The sequence below is a fragment of the Stigmatopora argus genome, chromosome 12, assembly GCF_051989625.1.
Source record: "Stigmatopora argus isolate UIUO_Sarg chromosome 12, RoL_Sarg_1.0, whole genome shotgun sequence".
In the NCBI taxonomy this organism is placed as follows: domain Eukaryota; kingdom Metazoa; phylum Chordata; class Actinopteri; order Syngnathiformes; family Syngnathidae; genus Stigmatopora; species Stigmatopora argus.
The window spans coordinates 13,224,070-13,249,681 of NC_135398.1; the positions used below are offsets into that span (position 1 = coordinate 13,224,070).

The 25,612-nt window shown below is 37.3% G+C and overlaps 2 protein-coding genes across 3 annotated transcripts; both read right to left on the minus strand.

Moving 5' to 3' along the window:
• Nucleotides 1–886: 886 nt before the first annotated feature.
• klhl20 (kelch-like family member 20) lies at nucleotides 887–15,327 on the minus strand. The gene is made up of 14 exons (XM_077615779.1): nucleotides 15,202–15,327; nucleotides 14,077–14,140; nucleotides 12,100–12,357; nucleotides 11,882–11,990; nucleotides 10,769–10,975; nucleotides 9,387–9,545; nucleotides 9,198–9,292; nucleotides 8,791–8,906; nucleotides 8,359–8,542; nucleotides 6,947–7,090; nucleotides 6,726–6,859; nucleotides 5,466–5,674; nucleotides 4,565–4,671; nucleotides 887–4,251 (listed from the first exon to the last, which is right to left on the minus strand). Exons 2-14 carry the CDS (start codon nucleotides 14,097–14,099, stop codon nucleotides 4,167–4,169), a joined length of 1,830 nt encoding a protein of 609 aa, XP_077471905.1. The 5' UTR covers nucleotides 14,100–14,140; nucleotides 15,202–15,327; the 3' UTR covers nucleotides 887–4,166.
• A 1,199-nt stretch (nucleotides 15,328–16,526) lies between these two features.
• LOC144085844 (LIM/homeobox protein Lhx8-like) lies at nucleotides 16,527–23,404 on the minus strand. 2 transcript variants are annotated; one of them, XM_077615507.1, is made up of 8 exons: nucleotides 23,260–23,404; nucleotides 21,914–22,063; nucleotides 21,329–21,450; nucleotides 20,538–20,758; nucleotides 18,353–18,456; nucleotides 18,101–18,196; nucleotides 17,830–18,007; nucleotides 16,527–17,351 (listed from the first exon to the last, which is right to left on the minus strand). In XM_077615507.1, exons 1-8 carry the CDS (start codon nucleotides 23,284–23,286, stop codon nucleotides 17,275–17,277), a joined length of 975 nt encoding a protein of 324 aa, XP_077471633.1. In that variant the 5' UTR covers nucleotides 23,287–23,404; the 3' UTR covers nucleotides 16,527–17,274. The 2 variants fall into 2 exon arrangements, with proteins under 2 accessions (XP_077471633.1, XP_077471632.1); XM_077615506.1 differs by lacking the exon at nucleotides 23,260–23,404 and adding an exon at nucleotides 22,347–22,701.
• Nucleotides 23,405–25,612: the final 2,208 nt, after the last annotated feature.

Sequence of the window (25,612 nt, forward strand, 5' to 3'; positions counted from 1 at the left end):
TACCATTAACGTTTACCATTTGTTATCAGTAGAGTTTCTTTTTTTCTAGGTAAACTTAACAAAACAGCTCAAGAAACAGAAGTAAATTAACAACTGGATGACTTCAAAAGAAGAAAATAGTTGCCCAATCATCTCAAATGAGTTGCATGGGTCTGTCCTCAAAATAACCTTTCACACCAGATAGTTTTATGGAACTCGATGGTAAATATATATATATATATATATATATATATTTATATATATATATATATATATATATATATATATATATATATATATATATTTATATATATATATATATATATATATATATATATATATATATATATATATATATATATATATCTCTATATATATATATATATATATATATATATATATATATATATATATGCTGCCTAAGGGTGCCTTAAACTCTGTTAAATCCAAAGGCGCAATTATTTTTTAGTACATGCTGGCCACTATTTTTATAGATTGTATCCATACAAACCATTATTATGAGTTTATCTATACCGGATTTATTATTACCGTTTTTATTAGAGTACAATGTGCACCCGTGTATAACGCGCACCCATAATTTGAGACTAAAAATTGTATAATTTTTTTCCCACTTTTTCTCAGCTCACACCAAGGATTGCACCGGTACTGGTAACTGACAAATGGTGAACACAATATTTATTCACAACATATGGTATGGAAACCTGATAAAACAAACTTCTACCAATATGAACACAATTCTCAAATGGAATTTAACATTTTAAGTCCTTAAAGTCCAATTCATCATCATAACATGCACACACACAACATTTGACTTTAGGTAATGATTTTTTAAGACTAGATTCTCAAAAATTAATAGCCCTTATAATTGAATACAATGTAGGCACTCTTCACCAAAACACATTTTATTCTTTTCATAGAGAACATTTTTGATGTTCTGACACTAGCTTAAAAATGAAGCTGTGTTAGGAATCTGTTTAGGTCACATGTAAAACAATTTACATTGGTCACTCCAAACAATATGAAAATTCCTACTAATAATTTCAAGAGCTAATTAGCCCCAGGTATCTCCCCTCTCTCTAGATAGGCCAGTCTGTATGTTAGAGTTGTTTAAAAAAAACATTAAAAAAACACACACACAAACTCACCGTGGCCAAGAAAATATTTAAATTAAGGCGGTTTGATGGAAGAAAACAAGAAAATAAAACTGTGAAGGGAAAAAAATGATATACTGAATAATTTAGTTTTACCTCATGAGCATCTTTACTCCTTTCACTGTAACATAGCATTTTTGTTGGGTACAATGAAAAATAGAAATGCATTCTCATGGAAAGAAAAGAGATTGAAAACTACATAATGGCAGTGAAAGTGGCATTGCTAAATGCATTACTGAATCAAGAAAAAAGTTTTTCTTCAGCATAAACATTTCCCTTTTCAAAAGCTAGGCTTTACCTTGCATGCCAGTATTTTATTTTTATCAAATTGGTTGAATGAAGTACATATGCATTTGTAGTTAGGCAACAAGACTTGCATAACGATGTAAATAATAGCATGTAGCCTGGATCTTAAATCAAAAGTAGTTTCTTGAAAATTAATCCTTGAGTGCATCCGTTCCTTCTTGAAATTATGAAATCAGATCTCAGCTGCCTTTTAAGATTTAATCAATGTTATGAATTGCAGAACAGTAATGACTCGTATCAGACAGAAAGCCAGTCCAAGTACTGCACCGAAAGAACAAGCCAGCATATGTTTCGCACGAATGCAATTAAGAGTCAAGATGTCTGCTCGAAAAAAGGGGACTTTAACAAAATAAAAATGTGTTGAAAGTTAAAAAAAAAAACACGTAAACCGTAAGTAAAGAAAGTACGTTGTAAAATCGCAATACATTCGGAGTAGCCAATCTGGGGTTGCCACTAACCGTTTTTTGGGGAAAATGATGCAATGATTACAAAGAAACAGCTGCACTGTTTTACAGAATCCAGCCTGTGGCACTATTGCACCACAGTGCTTGCCACAATCACCATCACAGAGGGAACAAATGCAGAATTTATTAATGAAAGGAGTTTAGATTTAAGTGTATGCATCCGTAGATTAAAAAAACCTATGTTATTTGCATATTCTACTCAAATAGATAAATGGTGTAAAATGTTATTAAAAGTACCCAGTGACATCTTGATTTCTGATTTTTTTTCTTCATTTGAGTCTGCTGAATGCTGAATGGTGCTAATTTAATATGTATCCACATTCTCGCTTTTGGGTTGATCTTAACTGATTCACGAGATTCAGCCGACAATACAAATTCAAAGATGTATTATTCCTTTACTAAAATAAAAATAAATTGCTCCATAGCAAATATATTAAGTCTACTTTAAGATCCAGGTGGTCATAATACCAAATATTCATTCATTCGTCGTCCAAGCCTCTGACCCTCACACACGGGGCCAAGATCGAAGGAGCACTGGATCCTATCCCAACTAAGTATGAGGAGTAGGCAGGGTAGACCCTGAATTGGTCAGCAACCAATTGCAAGCTACTAAATAATACAGCTTTATATAAAAAAATTTAAAAAACTTGTTTTCACTTCATGTGCTTGCAAAAACAAAACTAGTATTTTCTGAGGGCCTTTAGAATATTAGTCAGCACTGTATTGTATAATTCCTAAGGGCCCTATTCATTCATTATTATTAAGAAAATCTCATCTCATTTTCTGAACCACATTATCTTCATTAGGGTCGCAGGGGGTGCTGGAGCCTATCCCAGTTGACTATGGGCCAGAGGCGGGGGACACCCTGGATCGGTGGCCAGCCAATCGCAGGGCACAAGGAGACAGACAACCATGCACTCTTGCACTCATACCTAGGGACAATTTAGAGTGTCCAATCAGCCTACCATGCATGATTTTGGAATGTGGGAGGAAGCCAGAGTACCCGGAGGAAACCCACGCAGGCCCGGGGAGAACATGCAAACTCCACACAGGTGGACGTGACCTGGATTTGAACCCAGGACCCCAGAGCTGTGAGGCCGACGTGCTAACCACTCGCTCTACCGGGCCGCTATTAAGAAAATCTTGCAAATAATACAAAGAGCAGCATTAATTTTCTCTTGCTTGAAAGCTCTAAATCATTCTGTTATCAATGGTGTGACATTTCAAATGTTTAAAGTGAGAAAATAAAGAATTTATCATGTGGATTGAGTATTTCGCTGAGAAGACGCCTTAAGGATATGACAAAAATCAGTCATTATTAAATTACAGATATGTTTTTCCGATATATACTGAAAAGTCAGAATAAGAGCAAATAATCTGTGACGGTCACAAAAGGGTTATTTTAAAAAGTTTTACAAATTTCATTTACTGCAGCAGTGTAATGAACATCACTAAACTTAAAAGTAATAAAACGCATTGCTAATCATGTGCAAAATGCAGCTTGTTTAATGTGATTTCATTTTTTTTCAACTTGATCCTTTTTTACTATGTTGGCAAGTAACAAGATGATAAAAACTACCTTTAGCTACCGAGTATCTTTGAGTCCGAACACTTTCTATGCCTAAAATACACTCATGAACCCTAAGTGAGATAGTTTACAGTCTAAAGCTAAGTAGAAACGTGAGTTGAGCAGGTCATGAGCACTCTTTGTCAGCTAGCCAGCCAGCCATTTAAAGAAAGTGGAAAAAAACGGATTGCTTGTTTGCTTAGACGGTGTTTTATTTTCTAATGTTTTGGGTCAGTTTCGGAAAAGACCCAAGATCTCCTCTTGTATTTTTAACCTTTTGACTTCTTTAAAGGTACTGCTAACGCACATCAACATGTTTGAACATCTGTTTTAAAGATTTAAGCTTGGAGGGGAACAGCAAGATGAAGTCAATGATCAAGGTCCTCTTAACTGCTTCTCCATTCTTGACCATCTCACGTGTTCTCTCGCTGCAAGAATGTTCAATCACTAAGAACAATAATTTTAAATGATAATTACCTTCCTGGGAGAATGGAGAGGTAAGAAATGTTTTTTTTTCCCGTGACGTTTGTCCAAACATTTTGCTCGTCCTCACGTAAGCTCTTTTTTCCGTGGTTTTTGTCCAAATATTTGGCTCGTCCTTACATAAGTAACATTCTTTTGGGGAGGTATGAGTGTTGCTGGCCTCCATTTTGAAATATGCGAATATGGTGACCACTACTACCATATGTGGGATTCACAGTGAGTCATTTTAATCACGCCAACTCCACCACCTAGTCGTCGGTAATTCATTCCACCGTACAACCTGTAAAAAAGTTACATGAATTTGAAACATAAAAGCATGAGAGCAGTCTAGATAAAACAAAGTGTTTGAAAATGAATGTATTTCATGTTTTGAATGATATTCAATTTGTAGGTTAAAACATTGTAAAGAATCAATATGAAAAAAATGCCTCTATCCATCAAAACTGCATTATGAACATCTAAAAGCCAGGTGTGTGTAGAACAGAGCCAATATTTTTATAATTAATGGCATACAGCAATAAATTGAAGAGCACAGGAAATAACAGATTTTTGTGATAAACTTTATGTAGAGAGAGACAAAAAAAGGTACCTACCGCCATGTGTTGGCATCAGGGTCATAAACTTCTATAGTTTTCAAATAAGTGGTCCCATCAAATCCTCCAACTGCCATCAATTGCCCATTGACCACAGCTAGTCCCACCTAAAGATGGAGTAAAGTCAATATACAAACAAATATTTAAAAACAAAATTCAAAACCTATTCATCCATGCTTTTGCACACTTATGTTCGCTACCAAAGAACAAAAAAAACCTTTTCATGATGAAAACTGCTAATCTTTATTTTGGAAGTTTTGTGTTCAGGTAGTAAATATAGAACACAATATTCTGTGTCGCTTGAAAGATCACTCAAAATACAGCAATATAAATATATATATATATATATATATATATATATATATATATATATATATATATATATATATATATATATATATATATATATATATATATATATATATATATATTTATTTATTTATTTATTTATATTTATGTTTATATATAGATATATATGTGTGTGTATATGTATATATATATATATATATAGTCATATTTATATTTATTTATATATAGACACAATATAGAACATTTTTCTCATTAAAAACAATGGAATTTCTTGGAAAAATATAACAAAAACGCTGGCCACCAGAGCAATGAAATAAGCGGATGATGGCGCAGCAGGCTAAGAAGCCGACCTTCCGCTACATAATTTATTGTTAACGATTCTGGCCAATAGCAAAATAAGATTAAAACTGCTTTGCGCTTTTTGGTTTATATCACAAAGAAAAGGACCAATACAGGTTAAGGCACAGTGAAGTCCAATCTATTGAATTCAGTAAAGTACCCGGAGGTGATAGTGGGACTTTATCCAAATCTAGGTTTTAATAGATCCAAGCGCAACCTGTGACAGTTGCTTGACGTGATTATGATAACATACCCCACTCCGCCTGGACGTCATTGCAACTACAGGAGACCATTGGTTGGTCCTAGGATTGTAACGCTCCGCACTGCTCAGCTCTGTTGTGTCATCCCGGCCTCCAACTGAATAAATCATGTCTTGGTAGACTGCACAGCCAAGGTGTTTTCGTCGTGTACCCATTGGAGATACCGTGTGCCATCGGTTCTCCTGTGGATTGTAACGCTCAACTAAGGAGGAGAAGCAGAAAGGAAAGCAGAAATGTACAAAATAATAAGAAAAAAAGTATTTCTAGATGAATACTATAATCTGTGGATGTTTAAAACAATACTCATTCTGCATCGTTTGATAAAGTATACTATATACATTGCAGACACAAGACCTGTTTGTTACATGAGCATAAAAGGTAAGTTATTTAGGTGCTGTGACGCGGAGATGCTGCGACAGCAATCTGCAACAATTGTGTTGCGAATAGAGCTCAATATTTTGACGGAAAGAAAAGAAAATTGCTAATGATGAGTCCCCTCAAGCGCACAACATAGTAATGGTATGTAGTCAGGACAAGAGGACATTTGATTTTGTTTTGGAATATAGAAGCCCAATTAATTATCCATTCATTAGTTAGCAGTTTCAAAATTGCAACATAAACTGAGGTAAGTGTGATAACTGAGCAATACCTGACTTCAAGGCGGGTTTAATTAATCATTATCCATATTTTTACCATCACTACAAAGCCCTCTTTTTTTACTCCCTGAAAGAGAAACTAACTTCATACTCTTTTGCTAGGTTCGATGTACTTTATTTATACGAACACAGAACACAATTTGTACCACTTACCCATGTTGACTACTACTTATTTATTATACTGACCACTTATTTATCTATTACTACTTATAGATTATGTATTTATCATTACTATATATTGATTCTCTATGTGTTTGTTGTTGAGTCCATAGACTCAGCGAGTGGTCCGCTCCCAACAACTTGCTGCTGAACGTCTCCAAAACTGCTGATCTCACTTGGACTACTTATCTATTCATTTCATATTAATTGATTATTTAATTTGTCTAATTGTTTGTTGTTGTTATTTGTCCACTACGTGGTGAAAGCTTTAAATCTCATTATACTTGTATAATGACAATAAAAGCATTCAATTCAATTCATTGGTTCTTTCAAAAATGTTTATGAAAATGCTTTAAAAATCCCTGGCAATTACCGGATCTGACTTTTTAGTCAGTGAGTTACATAAGACTCAGACATTTACATAATGTATAGCAATACCTGTATTTAATGGAGATGTCCCATCAGACCCTCCTACCGCATATAGAAAACCGCCTAGCACAGCAACAGCAACACCCAGTCGTCTGGTGCTCATGGAAGCTACACGAGTCCATTTGTTCTCCTTCGGATCATACCTGCACAGAAAGTGTGTTTTACTCAAAACATCTAAATAATTTTAATCAGTATTTCACTGGGCGATACGAAGGGAGGACAATTCGTACCTTTCAACAATGTTAAGACATGATACACCATCCTGTCCTCCTACAGCATACAAATAACCGCCAAGAACAGCCACGCCAACACTGGTCCGACAAGTGCTAGTTGGGGCCACATCACTACTCCACTGGTTGGTCTTTGGATCATATCTGAAAGAAACAAAATGGAAAGTTGTTGAAAACATCATAAATATAAAGAAATAAAAAAATAACGAGCATGGTAGTGTTGGGACTTGTGTGAGGAATTTGTTGATCCGTGTGCTTTACTAAGATAAATGGGAAAAAAATTATAATGATAGTAGGAGCATCAGTGTGATCCTGCAGAAGTAACGCATATACAGCACATATGACATCATATTGTTTGTGTTTTGCTTAGCTAGATGAAGTTGTCATGATAGATGAAGAAAAGTATGTTAATTGAAAGTTATTGCTATATTGTGTTGTTTTATGAGGATAAGTTGTACAGATTGGATTGGATAACTTTTATTCATCCCGTATTCGGGAAATTTCATTGTGCCAGTAGCAAGAAAATGCATAGTTATAAGTTAGACCGTACAACAAAGCAAAGCACAAAGTACAAAGCAAATCAAAGTAAATGGGATCATTATGAATCACCAAATCAAATCATCAAGACAGAAAAGCAGCAAAAACACGAAACGAGCAAGAGTGGACGGAGCTACCGCCACCGGCTGCCACTTGAATGGCGCCATTTTGGTTGCGGTAGCAAAAACGGATACAGACTCAAAAGACGTAAAGTTGGACAAAAACTGGAACCACACACAGGAAGTCTTCCACAATATGGTTGGGTGGTTTATATAGGATACCTAAAATTTGTAGATGCACTGGGACCTCAAAGTTAAAAATATGAAACGCCTAATTGTATTGTTAAAATTGCACTCGTTTTGTTAGGATTCGCTGATTTAGGACACCTGCAACAGCAAATTCACCAGGAAATGTGTATTTTAAGAATGGGCATCAAAATGAATTTTTATGTAACTTATTAGGCCATAAATCACACAGGTCGGGTAAAATTAAGATAGAATTGCCCTGGATATGTATCCTACAGACTAAATTGAGAGTTCTGTAAAATGTTCTGGATTAATTAAGTCTTCAAACAAATAAATAATTAAAATGTAGTCATTACAGTGATTGAAAATTAATGTACAGGTAGATTTAGAGATTGTAAATGTAAATCTATGGTACAAGCTCTTGAATGGAAAGTAAGATCAATTTGAAACAAAAGACAATAAGACATAACGTAATGAATAAGAACAAAATTTCAATGTAGGTTAAAATAAGTTAAGGTTTTGCAAGGCATTCTCAGTAAGCAGTGGGTTGAAAGGAATTAGCAGCAAATCATAGCATGAAAACATGAGTAGAATCGACCAGAGACAATTAAAACCAATATTTTTGCACACCTTTCTACTGAGTTGAGATAAGAGGAGCCATCATGACCTCCAACGGCATACAGCAAGTCATCCAGGACACTGACACCCACTCCACAACGCCGTTTACTCATTGATGCCACCATCCGCCACTCATTCGTTTGAGGATCATAACGTTCCACACTGGATATGGCATCCCCACTGCACCAACCCCCAACTAGCAAAAAAAGGAAAAAAGATCATAATTTTCTTCAGGAACAGGTTGATTTCTAGGATCTGAACCAATAGATATGTCAAGGCATTTGCAAATGATAATAGAAATTGGTCATATGTATAAAAAATAACAATAAAAAACTTTACTTGCATTACTTTGGCTATATATTTGCAATTTAAGCTGTTCAAGTTTTTCTTACGTGGTACAAAAATGGAGAATTGTGTTTTTATAAAGGAATTGAAATTACTGACCTGCAAAAAGGACTTCTCCACATCGTATGGGTTTCCTTGGGCGGGTTCTTGGGCCCTGCATTAGTGGCCTCTCTTGTGGCAGCAGCAAGTAGTTCTTGGCCTCATCAACAAGGTCTCTAACAGACACAGAAAACAGTTAAACGGCATAAACATTTCTGTGTAAATAACTTGGATTGGATTGAATTGGATAACTTTATTCATCCCGTATTCGGGAAATTTCATTGTCACAGTAGCAGTGGGTTAGAATGCAGATACAGGAAAAGACATTTTAGACATAAATAGGTAATAAATAAGTTAATAAATAAATACATAAATAAATAAATAAGTGTGTTGCTGAGATATATACATATACATACATATTTGATTGATGAGGAGTGAGCAAGAGTTCACCCTATCATTTGAATTACCTGCACTCCTCATCACTCTTGATGAGCGGGTCTGACCCAACAGTGCCCACCAGAAATTTTGGGCTGAGGAGGGGTAGCCTGACGTGTTGCAGAACCTAAAACACAATGAAATTCAGCAGTCATACACATTTTCAAAATTCACTATAAGGACCAATAATAGTTGAAATGATTTTGGAACCACATACAAACCTGGGGTAGTTGTGGTCTGCGGTCTTGAATGCTATATTTTACCCAGGCCATCACAGCATTAAAAACTTGCTCCTCACTTCGTACATTAAGTTCATCACTGGAAATTATATCAATCAACTGATTGGCAGGTAGGAGCATAAACTCCTCACTTTCCATTACCTGAGAAGACAACGCAAGAGAGCATAAGGGAAAACCAAGGAAATCACTTTTAGGATGAATAATATTTTCACAACCACTTTCCGAACATGCTGGTTTACAATGGGCACAGTAAAAAATTGAAAATCCATGTGCATTTTATATCACAATATCGATATGCCAGGGTATAATACATTTTTAATTATAAGATTACAAATTATGCAAGAATTTTGACAATGATCCCATTAAAGTAACATTTTTTTATGGGGGCGGCCAGTTGGAGAGTGGTTAGCGTGTCGGCCTAACAGTTCTGGTGTTGAGGGTTCGATCTCAGGTCAGTTCTCCTGTGTGGAGTTTTGCATGTTCTCCCTGGCCTTGCGTGGGTTTCTCTGGGTACTCCAGTTTCCTCCCACATACCTAAAAAAATGCATGCTAGGTTGGTTGAACAATCTAAATTGCCCCTAGGTATAAGGGTGAGCGTGAATGGTTGTCTGTCTCCTTGTGCCCTGCAATTGGCTGGCCACCAATTCAGGGTGTCCCCCGCCTCTGACCCGGAGTCAGCTGGGATAGGCTCCAGCCCCCCCAGCTGGGATAGGCTCCAACACCCACTGCGACCCTTGTGAGGATAAGCGGATCAGAAAACGAATGAATAAATGAATTTTCGATTGCATTCTGTAAATTACTCACAAAGGGTTGGCAGAGTGAGCTAATTGGCGAAGTATCGAGTAGAGATGGGAAAATATCAAAGCTAATTGGGGTACTAAATGGCAGGTGTTGGGAACAGTGGCAGGATTGCTCCTTATAACTTAGTGCTGTGGGAATTGGAGTATTTTAAAATGTGTGGGGGAGAAAATTAAAACACAAAAATGAATTGTGGTCCTCCAAATCACATACGCACAAGAATGCCCACCGACAGTTTAACTTTCATCAGACCAGACTTTCTGGGCTGTCAAGTTGTTTCTGGGAGAGGGAGGCAATAAAATGGCACTTATCTCATTTACCGACCTGTGTACTATGACATGAAATCCCAACAATGTTGCAAGTTAGCACAAATTGGACATTATTTGCTGGCTAAAATGTACATGGAAAAAGGTTTATGGCTGTAATTGTGATAGACACTTTTATATTGTTTTGGCGATATATATATTCAAATTGTACAGCGTCAATTGAACCAAATAAAAAGTTAAAGCTTTCTGCATTATTTTAAGAAGGGGTACACTTATAATTCAAATGTGTCAAAATAGTACCTCTTGAAAATTGTGTTGAGTGAATTTGTCGGCAATGCGAAGCAGCTCCCGGCACGAGTGAGTGTCTGCAAATGCTCTGATACCAAGACAGTTGGAAGGATCCAGCTGCCTCTTGAGGAACTCGCAGCAAGCTTCCTGGATCTCGGCAAGCTGGAGCAGACAGGCTGCGGGAAGCAGAGTCTGAACGTTGCCCTCCTCTACTGTCACCTACAAAAATATGAGGGGGTCAACTAATTTAACTTTTTGGCCATTAGTATACAGTGGTACCTCGACCTACGATCAGCTCTGCCTACGACATGCTCGAGGTACGATGAAAATTTCGATCGGATAATTCGCCTGGGATACGGTCAAAATTTCGAGATGCGACCAAGCCAGGTGGCCATGACATGAGAGGTTGTTTATCATTGTAGCGCACTGTCTTTTTTTGCCTCATCTCTTACGTGTATAACCGATATCTACGAGCATTGAACGATTTATTCACACTCGTTTCTCCTACGCATCGACCAGGAAATGCACAACGCGCATGCACGGGCAAAAAGAGGGCTTTCTGGGTAATGACGTATACTCGTGCACACAACACTGATAGCCAATGGCACCCTTTCTCAGTATAAAACTTCATTACCCACAATCAATACGTGGGTAAGCTCAGCTGTTGCATTTCCTGTTATTCCTTCCTTAGTCTCTTAGCTCCCGCGATCGCTCATTCAAGACTACTTCTCGTTGGCAAGTGGTCGTGCGTTATCCTATTGTGGGGACATTTGTTTGCATCATTTTCGGAATATTTTGAAGGAAATACAACAGCAAACAGCCCATCGATAGCGAACGTGAGGGTGGAGGCGTGGCAAACCACTAACCCGGAAAACGAAGGTAAAAAAAGATTAAAACAAAATTAGAATTCTGTTTTGTGTAAAGTTACATTAAACGTATGTTTGAGTGTGTCTGTATATATTAATCCAAGTTAATTTAAATTTGTTTGTTCGTTTAAGAGTGCGTTGTGGATAAACGCCCCCCAGATCGTATGTCGAGGTACCACTGTACATACAAAGAGCACAAATTATGAAAGCAATTCACAGCCAATAACAGAAAAAAAAACAATAATGAAGGCATTATTACCTGTGAAGTGTAAGCAAAGTCAATCAAAAGTTCCATTGCTCTCTCATCAATGTCTCGGATAACTACTTCTGTCTGCCTACTTTCAGCAAGCTCCCCAGTAAACATTGCTCTGAAAAGACCAGAAACAAACATTTTGCGTTAAATGTTTTGTTACAATGCGCAGCACAGCAGCCGTGTCAACGTCTTTTTACAATAAATTATGCTACCAACTATTTTACCTGAAATAGGGGCTGCAAGCTGAAAGGATGACACGATGTGCATATATTTTCTTGGCACCCACCACAAGTACCACATCACAGAGCTCACGGTGCTTTCTTAGAAGATTGATCACTTCCAGTGTCTGCCGCGGGTGTTTGTCTGACACATAGGGCATGCGTGCAGGCTGGGGGACGCCTTCGGGAAGTTTGTTAGGGTCCCCCAGAGTACAGCGGCTAGTGATGTCCATTCCAGTTGCGTCTTGCCGTGCGCTGGTGACCCTAGGAATGAACCATAGCATGTTAAACAAGAAGTGGACAAACCCTTGGTGACAACATTACCCATAATATTAACTTGTCTCCCCACTTTATACAGTTAAGGGGGCCAGCATGATTTACCCCACATTCTGAGAAGCCCCTAGGTGGAAAATTTAGGCAATACGCGAGACATATGCTGAATGCCTCTTTCGGTCTAGGCCGGCGTAGGAAATACTACACAAATCTCAATATTATTAAGTTGCTGTGACCAATGCTATATTATTATTTGAAACTTCAAAGTTCTGTGAATAAATAAATTACTTTACTCGTTATTCAATTATGAAAGTAAATACGTTACCTTACTTTTAAAAAGAGAATATATGCTTTTAAAAAGTGTCTGTATTTCTGTTCTGGAATAAAAGACAAAACAACTTCCTCCTTACACTATGAAAAGTAGTGAATAATAAAATCTGGAGGAATGTCGACAGGCATCTTTATTTTTATGAATTTCCCTTCAAACCAAAAGTTGCTGTGCAATATTAAATAAATAAAATAATCAACTGAAGACATCATCACCATTAGAAAGCTGACTATTTTCAGTCTCACGAAAAGAAACGATGTAAATTCATCTCATGTGGCAATTAAATAAATAAAAAGTTGGATGAACTTAACACATTTTTACCCATGTTAATAAGTTTTAGGTTTTTACAATGTTTTCATAACATTTGCATAAAATGGGGAAACTCCTTGATTTTAAGTAAGAAAATAATTATAGGCTGTCTGCAAATGGGAAGAGTGGGTTAGAATGGTTTAAGATTTTTTTTCAATAAGGCTGCTGTTTGTGCACTGGTATTTAAGTGGCATTAAAAAAAATACAATTAAAAAAACATAAATACAAAAAAATAAATCCCTTTTATGCCTTTGTTTAGAAGAGGATATTTTGTGGTACAGAAACAGTACACAACAGGGCATCTTCACTTGGATCTTTTAGTGGGTAGGCTTGGTGTTGTCCTGCATCACATAATTGCTAATTTCTGCTGTGTTACAGATCTTTCGCTTTCATGCTCTGTGTGCACCCCTCTATTGCTAACGCTACGGCTAAATATTTAACTGTTCCTCACCATATTTGTCTACTAATCGTTGGTCTGGGAAAAGCATTCATGTCCCATCAGCACCCCCGTACTTTGTGGTGTCCTCCTGGTGTAATCGCAGTTTAAATTTTATCGAATTTCATCAATTCATTATTATTATTGTTGCCAAAAGTTATTTTCTGATAGGCTACAGCATCCTCTGCGACCCTTGTGAGGATAGGCGCTTCAAAAAATGAACAAATAAATGATTTTATGCTTTCAAACTGCTTCAAAGACAATGAATTGGGACTCTTGGGGTCTGACTATCCCAAGTGAGGGGCCAGACAGCATGAATGAGGAGGATGCAGAATGTTAATTTGGTCAAAAATTGAATTATTTATTAATCAAAATGTTTCTTTGTAATCTCTTCCTACATTAAGCATTTACTCAGGTGTGGGGTACATATGCATTTCTTCGTAAATTGAGTGAGTTGGATAGTGCAGCTTATAGTCAGGTGCCCTATATAGTGTGAAAATCACAGTAATTACATGTAACACGTGGTAATCGCAGTCCTATTTTTAAAGATTTTAAGGTATATCATAATAAAATACCATGTAGTGCAAAGGAGTATATCGTACATACATCTTAAATTCATATTGATTTTACAACATACCTGCGCATCAGTTTTGGGTCCATGCAAGATAGAACAGTGTATAAAAGTACCAAACTTTGAAAGCCTGCAAGAGAAAGAGAGGTTAGCATACAGTAAGTAAGACTATGTTCCTGTCCCTGCCTCTTAACCTAACGAATTGGACCTGTCGCCTACCATGGATACGGACAAGGTAAAACTATCATAAATGCCGCCCTCTATATAAATGGTGATAATGACTAATAAAGAGAAACTGTTAATCATTTGACGGTTAGTGATTTTAGATCTTAATGGTCTTTTAGATCATGATCTCACATGGTGACACTAAACCCCAAAGTATTACGACGTGAAAGTTCGGTGAATTTAAGGGGCTTTTGGTGGGCAAAGTGGCAACAAGTGCACTTACTGATGGCGTTTGACAGATATATGAATGTCAACACAGGGTACATATATAGATGTATGATTAAAATGAACTTTGCGGTGAAAATATAAAATACTAAATTCTTTTTAGAATGACTAGACCAGCATTAAGAGAAGATGTGTTCCGATTCTGATGAGTCCTAGTATCAATCCAAATGTTATGTTAGAACTACTGCAATTTTACAACCTTCCTCACAATATCTCAATATATATTTCAAGCATTTTATACTTCACTGAAGCGGTCTTAATCCGACTGTCAAAATAGAGGTCGTTTCCTTTGAACTCTTTTTAATCGTAACAAATAGATACACTTTTAGATATGATCGCCACTAGCAGATGTTTTTCAACAGGGCATTTGTTTTCCAATAATATCATGAAAACGATTATCAAAACAATTACATTGCTTTGAAGACAATTTGAAATTGGTAAAGAAACTTTCATGTCATCAGTATCCGACTGTCAGGAGCCGCTAACAATATAGACTCAACAAGCTTTTTAATACTGAGAAAACCAAAAATAATTGAAAGTAAGAACCACTGAGCGCATTTAAGAGAGAATTAAGTTTAAAAAAAAATACGGGATGATAATTCATCGTATTTGCCCATGAAGAAAATTGCTATCATCATAGTGCCATGCTAACTTAAACCATGTTAACATAAAACGATCATCGTCGTTATTCAAAAAAATTTAAATCAAAAAGACAATATATTTGTCGTACTGTACTCTTACCTATTTATTCATGCCCAAATCAGACGTAGAAACACATTGGCATCTTGGGTGGCTAATGTTTACAAGTTTAAGCGAAGCTTTTCTTCATTGCCGTGATGTGCGCATGTCAAATGCCGTGGATTACATCCGGGGATCGGTGTTTTCAAAATAAAGTAATAGAGTTAAACGCGCTAAATATTGCAAAAATAATAATAACGTTAGTCAAACGTCAAAGTCTAATATAATATATTATAATTAATATCATATAATGATATATGATATAATATATGATTTTATAATATCGTATCATATAATATAATATCAAAAATTTGATTTATATACACTAGTGACAGTGAGGATCCTTATGGGTTCAAATCCAGGTCAGTCCAATTCAGGGTGTCCCCACCCCCTGTGACCCTAGTGAGGATAAAGCGGTTCAGAAAATGAGATAAGAAAATGTTTTCATTGTATGCAAAACTAAAGAACAAATTTAAAATTAAAGTTTGAGTTGGAAGATTCAAGATCGATTCAAGTTAAATAATCCAGATTCAGTTTCTAATATAAATATTACCCCTTATGTTCTGTTTGCAATTGATAAAAAAATCTGTAGAATTCAAAAAAAAATGAACAGGGTAACGGTACAGTATTTGTATCAGCTGATACCGCGCAGCTGTGTGTTAGAATCAATATCAGAAGAAAAAAATGCCACAGAGCAACACTATTTTTGATCACTGAGCTCAAAACTCCATATCAATTCAGCAGAATGGAAATTGAACTCAAGCCCCCCAAGCAATGCATGCAATATTCCCTCTAAGATGCGCGCGTGTGCAATTGTGCACTACTCTCGCCTTCTCTGCACACAGCGCACAGCAAATCATATGGAGCGCACAAAATAAAATCCCATTTTTTTTATTTATTTTTTAGCTGTGAGGCCGATGCGCGAACCACTCATCCGCCGGACCGCCCATTCATAGATATTAAGCATTACATTTTATTATTACTAAATCATTTATGTGAAGTAGACATACACCTGCTTATGGCAGGTGTTATACTGGTGTGTACCCATAGCGAGCAATGATGATGTTGCTCACACCGGTACTCAATGTGCTCAGGGAGGTTGTCTTTCTGCCCAGACATACAAAAAATTAGAGGGAACATTGAGTGCATGTTCAATAATCTCTTCATAATTCGCCAAGGGCCGATAAAATCTGAGGCAAGGGGCGCAGTTTTCCCACGGGCCAAAGTTTGGACACACCTGGAACGGCTACTCAGACACAAAGATTCATAAATTAATCGGTGACAAGTTGTTGAGCAGCCTAAATGCTAAATGTACATCAACCAATAAACATAAATGAAGATATTTCAAGAGAGATTATTAGGCAACTGAGGTTACAAGGTCAAAGGGACATAGCGAAACCAAATGTGATGTACTGCTTTGAACTTTAATCAGCATACATTTTACATCCTCCTTAAAAGAGTACAATTTTTGGTTCCTGTAGTCTATCTTTCAAATGTGAAGCTATGTTTGCTTTGTTTTACATCTTGTTAAGGCATCCTTGTGAATACATGCAAAATTCATTATTGCAAGCAGGCAATTTCATTTGGCTAAATGATTATTTTTCTCACTAGTGAATTCAGTGGAGGCAAAGAAAACTACTGTTTCCAGTATTCATTCACAACTAACTCATTTTCATCTCAAGGAGGCATAATTTTACATCCCATAAATATAAATGTGATGACTGATATGTCATAGTATTAAATTCAACTTAAATCATCTATTTTCTTGTTCTTTTTTTCATCATACGTTCCAAATAAATACGTGTAACATCCATTTCCAACATAGAATTCCAATAAACCAATATAAACACCTGCCATTTCCTAAACCCCCGATTTCCTAAATAAGTGCATGGCCATTCACCGTGAGCAACAATTATTCTTGGTGTGTGGTGACCTGCGATTGACTGGAGACCAGGACATTTTATTACCCGCCTCTCGCCCAAAGTCAGCTGGCATAGGCTCCAATTCAACGGCCCCCCAAATATGGAGAAGTGGTGTGTGTGGTGAGCTTCAGCTCTCCGGAGTTAGATGTCTTTCTTAAGCGTGGCTTACTGGCAGCTGTGTCAGCGGATGGGATATGATCGGCTGAAGCAGAAGAGAGTCTGGAGGTTGCACTGTAAATTTTACAAATAGTATAAGTGAAACCATAATCTGCAAATATTTCTTTGTAATTAGTTATAAATGACTTTTAAAGTGCTTACTAGTAAATGTTACATTGCTGACATCTACTGGCAAAAAAAAGAATATAGCAAGTCGTGTGCGCATAAAAGCCATACCCGATTCAGTCATCATTTTTTGGGCAACAAATACGGCTTATATGCGAGAAAATACAGTAATTATAGTTCCAACAAGTAACCTTAAAACACTATGTGCCTTAATCTCTCATTCATTCATTCATTTTCTGAACCGCTTTATCCTCACCAGGGTCGCTGGGGGTGCTGGAGCCTATCCCAGCTGACTTGGGGCCAGAGGCGGGGGACACCCTGAATCGGTGGCCAGCCGATTGCAGGGCACGAGGAGAAGTAGGGCAATTTAGAGTGTCCAATGCCTTAATCTTTTTTATTAGATTTTTTTTAAACGAGGGTTCTTTACCATTCATATAGGTCATTGTAGTGAGAAGAGGTACATCTGAGTTGATATAGGCCGTGTAATGCAAATCATCCATCAGTGGTGGCGTCAGTTGACCGGTAGGAAGTGGCCTCATCGTTTTGGGGATAGAATTTGTGTTGATGTGTTTTTTTTGACGAGCTCTACAGTTCTGAAACCAGACCTGCAGTTGAAAGACAGTGACAGGAAAAATGAAGAAGACATGCAACCCAAGGTAAAACTGCAGTAGTGGAGAATTATCTATGATTTGGTCAACCTGAATAACCCTGCGGCTTAGACCAGTCCTCTCAGACAGTTTCTGGAGGGTCTGAGCATCTGGGTTGTTGTCCTGGGAAAACTGGGTTTGCATTACCTGAAGAAAGAGTTAAGTCCATGAAGGCACATTTAATCAAGATCTCTGAATAACTACCCCTTCTTGACCCACGCTTTATTACTATATGTAAACATAATTCTACAGTCAAATAAACACTATAGTCTAATGGCTTGAGATGTCAAACAGATGCAATACCTGTAATTGGTCAAGAGTAAAACTGGTTCTGGCCCTCTTAGAAGGTCTGGATGTACTGCTGGCGCCCTCTTTCTCTCTTTGCTCTTCACTTATTTTGGATTGCTCTACAGACACAAAATAGTGTATGTCAGTCTCTTAGACTTCGTAAAAGGTAACTGGGAACGGATGAGTGAACTGATCTCACCCATTTTCCTCTCATTTTTCATTGGGCCCTATATTTGCTGACAGTGTAAAGATTCACAGAGATATCCAAAATGCTCGTGGCCCAAGCCACCCCATTTACTTTTTTTGCAATCCAGATTCCATTTTAGTAATTGTGGAAACAAAATTAACTCCTTTATAGCTGGGCAGTATGTTTTTGTACTTGTCACGATAAATTGAGCAGATTTACCTTGATAACGACAAATGATGATAAATTCGCTTAAGTAAATAATTTAAAAATCCGAATAAATGCATGAAATACAAAAACTTTTCTCGTTTATTTATTTACCAGCTTTCAGTTTAACATTAAAAAAAAATTACATTCAGTGTAATCCTTGCATATGAAAGTATAAAAATCTTATGTAAACTAGTGGTCCCCAAGCTTATTTTAGCATAGACCAGTAAAGCTCTTCATATTTTCTCACGGACCTGGCGGTAGGGAGGAGGAGTTTTGTCACAACTACTATATAGACAAAAGCGGGGGGCCCTCGATGATGGGTAAAGACAAAAAGCGGGGGCTGCATGACAGCTAAACACAGAGGTCAGGAACCGAACATTACAGCCAAAGTATCAAGTCCCAATCACAATTGCATTTATTTTTCATTGTTTCACAAGAAATATTCTACTTCTGTCATTTCAAGTAGGACGGCAGATTGAAATGGCTTTGGCGGCGAAAACATCGCGTGAAACTGACTTTTCAAGCATCCTAAAGCTGGGGAAACCTCAAGAAAATGCATATCTGTAATGGCCCGACTGACCTACAGATTAAATGGGTTTCTGTGCTAAAAGTTGCACTGGTGTAGGCCAAAAGTAGAGTGCCACATCCAGCAGAAGCATGGCAGCTTATTGGACTCGGCAGTGGGCTGGCTGTTTGCCGGCAGACGCCAGGAGCCGCCAACCTTGTCCTCGGCTGTGCCCAGGAGGCACCACCCGGGGAACAGCGACCGCGATACCCTGGCCCAGTTCCTCATTAGCGTCTCAGTGCCGCCGGATCTCAGTGGCTCGGTCCCCCTGTGCATGGCCGAGAAAGCCTTCGATTCAGTCACCACTGAGTGCAGCTCCGAGGGTGACTCGGACCTTGAGGAGGACCGGCTGAGGTGGGTGGACATTGAGCAACAACAACCCAAAAACTCGACAGTGCACCACCGGCCATTTTTCTTGTACGACGAGTAAATGAGCGCGTGCGTGTGTAGCAGCATTAGTGTTGATAGATTGGACAGTATAGCCCTTGATGTTTGTTTGATTTTCTAATAGCATACCTGTCAACCTCTGCCGATAACTGCCCTTATAAATGATTATGATTCCCCTTACAAACCCCCAATAAACCTTACAAACACCGTACGAGTCGTACGGTGTTTGTAAGGTTTTTTGGGGGCTTGTAAGGGGAATCATAATCATTTATAAGGGCAGTTATCGGCAGAGGTTGACAGGTATGTAAATAGCCACGTGACGTCACAAATAAGCCTAATGCTGTCCTTTCTTAAGGGGGATTAGCATAACCTAACAACACAGAGTCAAAGCGGGACTTTCTTGAACATTCTTGTTTCATTAAAAGAAAAAAAAATACCAACATGCTGCAATTGGTTGGCCACCAATTGAGGGTGTCCCCCCTGGCATTAGGCCCCATAAGCACTAGAGATAATGAATGCTATTTACCGAAATGTTCAAAATTACGTCAGTCATTGTGAATCATCTCGCTAACGGTAAATTTTCGGTATACCGCCCTGCTCTACCCTCAGTACAATTTTCATGAAGCATTTGTCACCATACAGTCCAAATTTTTAAGGTTTGACCAGGCTTATTTTGTTGGTGAAAATCAGGCAGTGGAGTGTCAATGTAATGCAATGTATTTATTCCAGCTAATAGATACATTGCCTGTTAACTTAAGCATTTCAAATTGTTATATCTTTAGTAACAATCTTGGAACACATAAATCTCTGAGTCTCTGAATTATATTTACATGAAATCTTTATGGTTTACTCACCATCCTCTTTGGATCGTTTGATAGTTTCCATCACAATATCATAGTGGGGTCGGCAGAAGACTCTGCTCTCAAATAGTCCACACTCTTCCCCAGTGGACAGCACTCGCTTACAGGTAGCACAGGAGAAACAAGCCAGGTGGAAAGTGTTGCCTTTTGCCTGTCGCACCCACTCACTGGAATGGATGGTACGGCCACAACGAGCACAGCGGGTCCCATACTTCCTGATACAGAATTTAAAAAAAAAGTTGGTCCAATTAGTACTGTTTTGTGCCATGCTTCATTGTGGTTTCTATAGTCAACAACAGATGTACCAACATATAACAAAAGCATGAATTATAACATTTTCCCAAAATATTTGATAATGCAAACGACTAAGTCTGAGACTTCACAGTTTTTTGCAAACGAGGAAAGTATTTCAAGTCAATACACTTTTCATCATATGTCCTCTTTTTCATGCTTACATTACCAAATTTGCAAATTCAGTGTTTATTCATTATCTGTTTAGTTCTACACTCTGAATGATGAGTGAGGTTTAGTTTTGGGGGGGAGAAAAATGCAGCAAAAATTAAAGTCAAACAAGTGAGCTACTAGAAATTCCTCTAGGACATTTACAACAAAACATCCTCGCACGCTCTGAAGAAAATGTTTATTTTGTTGAAATCTCTGAAAATGGATGTATAGTTGCCCAGTGATGTTTTAATATGGTCACTTTCCTTCACGGGGTTCATACAATACAGTAAGTATTCAAAAGTACACCACCAATTTTCTGATTATAAAAAACCCAGACTAACCTGAAGTAGTCCAATTTGCAGAAAACTTGTCTCTCTTTGATATAGCAGCTCACGTGTCTTCCTAAAGATGTCTTGCACACACAACATGACAGGCAGCGGACATGCCAGCACACATTGTTCACCTAAAGCAGGGGTGGCGAACAAGTTAGACACAAAGAGCCAAAATTTTAAACACTGTGAGAGTCCAAGAGCCACCACAGCTTACATCAGAAACAGCCTAAAAAACAGTCTGCCAAATTATTCTTAAAATATAATTTATTATTTGTTTTTAATGGGCCCTGGTTAATTTGAATGTGTTTTAAGAGAGAATGAAAACAAGAGCAACATGAAATGAGGCAAAGAGCCACCGTATATACAAAAATATGATAAGAAGCAAAGAGCTGGCAGACGGATGTGGCTCGAGAGCCACGTGTTCGTCACCCCTGACCCAAAGGGAGAACATATTTTAAAATATAATATTTAAAATTACCACACAACTCTTTCATTGATTATCATCATTAAATATTGGAGGACTAGCAATATTCATTTCTGCCTGATACTGAGGTAAGCCCTAAATATGATTTAAATGCCATTATAAAACCATACCTTAAGGAGATATCGGTCCACTATCTCCATAGAGCAGGAGGAACAGAAGACTTTTCCCTGCTGAGAGGCTACAGAGAGGTTGGAAGTAGAGGACGAAAGATTGCATGGGGAATGGGAGTCCTCAAAAATGTCTTCAGAGCCAGAGGAACTCTGTCATAAGAAGAAATTGCATATGTAACAACTAATTGTTTCCAAAACTAATCGCGTTTAATTCAACAATGCGTTTATATCTTCGTAGTTAAATACAATATGACCCCAAAAAAATATTTCATCATTTGCCCTGCTAGCACAATAATTCTTGGCGTTTGTTACGGCGGCACTTTGATGTGCGCGCTCATTCACTAGAGCGCATTTTTCGGCGTTTCACCAATTTACTTCTTGTATTTGGGTGACACAACCCGGAAATGGATTATTGAACTAAATGACTACTTACAATGTCGACTAGAAAATTTCCTTGTTGGACAAAAGTGACCGGATGTCCCAGGTCTGTCTCCGTCATGTCTCCGTCTCAAATATACTGACCGATTGACGGACGCTCAATCCAGTGACAAGCCCAAGTTCACATTACCATGGTAACCAGTTTCATTTCATTACCAGCGTTTACGGAACAAAACTTAATATTTATGTATTCTTTTGAAACAAGTGTCGCACGGTTATCCACACATATCTACTGTATAAACGGGTATAGATGTTATTGTTGTTATTATTGTTATTTTAAACAAGGTGATCTCATAGATCCAAAGCAATTGTCATGCAGACGCTTGCACAGCTGAACGCAATTCTGCATTATGGCCTCGCAGGTGCACTTAATAGATAAGCGGCTGGTCAAAAAAATACCACTCGTTCCATTTTACCCAGGCGTATAATTATAACAAAATAGCAATTTTGTTGAAAATCGAATTATCCAGCTATTTGTTGCAATATAATGATTTTGCACAAAAGTTAAAAAAAAATCCATGCATTTCCTTATTTCTTATTAAATGTTTTATTTTGAAAATGATTAACGTTGTTTGGTTTTCTATGTTAAATTAATCGATAAAGCAAAAACTGCATAGATGTTTGGTTTGCTTTCTCTTTAGAAAAACCTGCATGTCCATACTATGTGCAAGAATTACCTATAAGAATTCAACTGTTAAATGCTCACAACACTGCCCTAAAACAGAAAAACAAATTTTTCAGCCCAATCTTCATTCAAATTAATTTTCAAAACTAACTTGTCCATCCACATATTAGTGAAATTCCGCATTTAATCGTTATTATTATTTTAAAACTTTATTTCAAGTTTTACATCTCTCAAAGACATCTGTCTAATGTGGGTAGCATTTGGCCCTATGAGTGGAACTTACCACGCTCTTGGAGATAGAGTTGAACATTTCCTCTCAAAATCATCTGACAACTCCAGTTTCCCCTTTCACCACTTTATTTTCCCAGTGTTTCTTGTCAACCAACTTCTTTCAATACTTCAATATGCTACTCAGTTATCTGCTTGAAAAAAATCACCTCCCATTCTGCAATACGACCCGCCTGCTGTAGCATAATTAAAACAAATACCCCTCCCCACTATACATTATGTAAATGCAGTGGCGGTCCGTGCATTTTCTAGTAGCGCCTTCTATCGGAATACATCCAACCCTCAAAAACTATTTTATGGCTATAAAACCTCTACTGCAGCTACAGCTGCGACACATAAAAAATCATCAATAATAACCTCGTACAATTGAAATATTATTTAGGAATATAGCCATATTTTACTCACCAAAAATCCTTTTTAACTGTACACAATATCCATCCTCCTTTCTTTCCTCCTTTTCTATCGCCATCGAAGCTAATGCTGAAAGTCAAGCCTGTCCTTTTGTATTTCTGGCATACGTTTTTATTCAATTTAGTGCTGAAAATGTTCGTTCCCGGTTGCGACAGGCTTGCTTGCTTTGGAGGTGTCCGACCTTTCTTAAAGATAATGTAAATGTATATGTATGTGTGTATATATAAAGGTTGAATGGGAAACACTCAACTGAACTATTTAGCACCTTTAAAGAGCGGGCCCACAGATTGTCCAATATGTTGGAAAACTGTGATTTAAAGTTCAATTTATGTTATCAATATATTTATTCATTCATGGATGTGGAAGGAAGCTAGAGTACCCGGAGAAGACCCATTCAGGTCCAGGGAGAATATGCAAACATCACACAGGAACGTCGGACCCCACCAGCAATTGAACCCTCAACCTCGGAACTTTAATGCAGATGTTCTAACCAGTTTACACCAAGTCACCATTATCATTATATATGAAGTAATTTATGTCAACAATTACTTGGAGGTCCCATTTTATTTGAAATGAAAAACATTTTAAAAAATTACATTTAATCAGGCTTTTAACGCCCCCAAACACACGCCCTACACCGCGCCACTTTCACAACAATTAAACACTCAATATCATGTATAAATCTCATTTAGGGTAAAGTGTTGTAGGACACTCGGTGTGAAAAATATATGATGAGATTATGTCCGTTCCTTATGATCACAATGGTTATCATCTTTTTCCTTCTTCATCAGTCTTGTAGGAGATGACTGTTTTGTCACTCAGTGGGTTTGGCTTCCCCTCTTCAACTGAAAACAACGTAGCATCTCATAAACATTGAGTTTTTATGGTTTTGGGCAAGAGTTGCTTGTGGTTTGAATGTGTTATTGTTAGTACTGGGAGCGATTTTTATAGTGTAAATATTCCTCATCATTTATTGACCACTTTACTTTACACCAACGGTGTCAAACCCCGGGTTGGTTCGCGGGCCGCATTAAAGTCAACTCGAGTTCATATGGGCTGGACCATTTTCGATATAATACTTTAAAAAAAAATTAATTGGATTAAAAGAACTGGATCAAAAGCCCTAAATATTCAGTTTGTCTAGATGTAAAACGATGTTTATTTGAGCTTTTTTTTTCCTTGGTAAGGGAAATTGTCTTTTAATCATTTGATTTTCAAAACAAAATATATTTTTTTAAAGTGCAAATATTTTATATATTTATTTTCAGATTAGCCAAAATACTTTTTGAACTAGAAACGAAAATATTGGATTAAAAAAATCTCAATTATTAATTTAAAAAGGGGAAAATCAGAAAATATAACATACATCTATAATCTCCATTTGAATTTGATCCTAAAACAGAAAGTCGGCACTCATGATTTACTCTCTCGGGCCGCACAAAATGATGCGGCGGGCCAGATTTGGCCCCCAGGCCGGCACTTTGACACCTGTGTTTTACACAAAACACTAATTTACCAGAACAGGTACCAAAAAATAGTAGAATTGTGGGTCCAGAATCCCAAGAACACATATGAAGGTTAACATTAAACAAGAAGACCCCGGGGTGTTTGGGTTTTATCAGCACTGGACGAAGATTCAATATTTTTTTATGCAGTTTAATGATGTAGGATAGATTAAAATTATTTTTTTCTGTTGTCTATCTGGCATATGTTTGTCAATTTTAATATTTTAAATATATGTTTATTATACCCCGCAACCTTTGTGAGGATAAGTCGTTCAGGAAATGAATAGAAAATGAATGAATGAATGAATGAATGAATGAATCAATGAAAATGTTTTATTATACATTATATATGGGGGAATGCTGGTTGAGTGATGAGCACTTCTGCCTCACAGTACTGAGATCAAGGATTCAGCCTTCCTTGAGATGTATTGT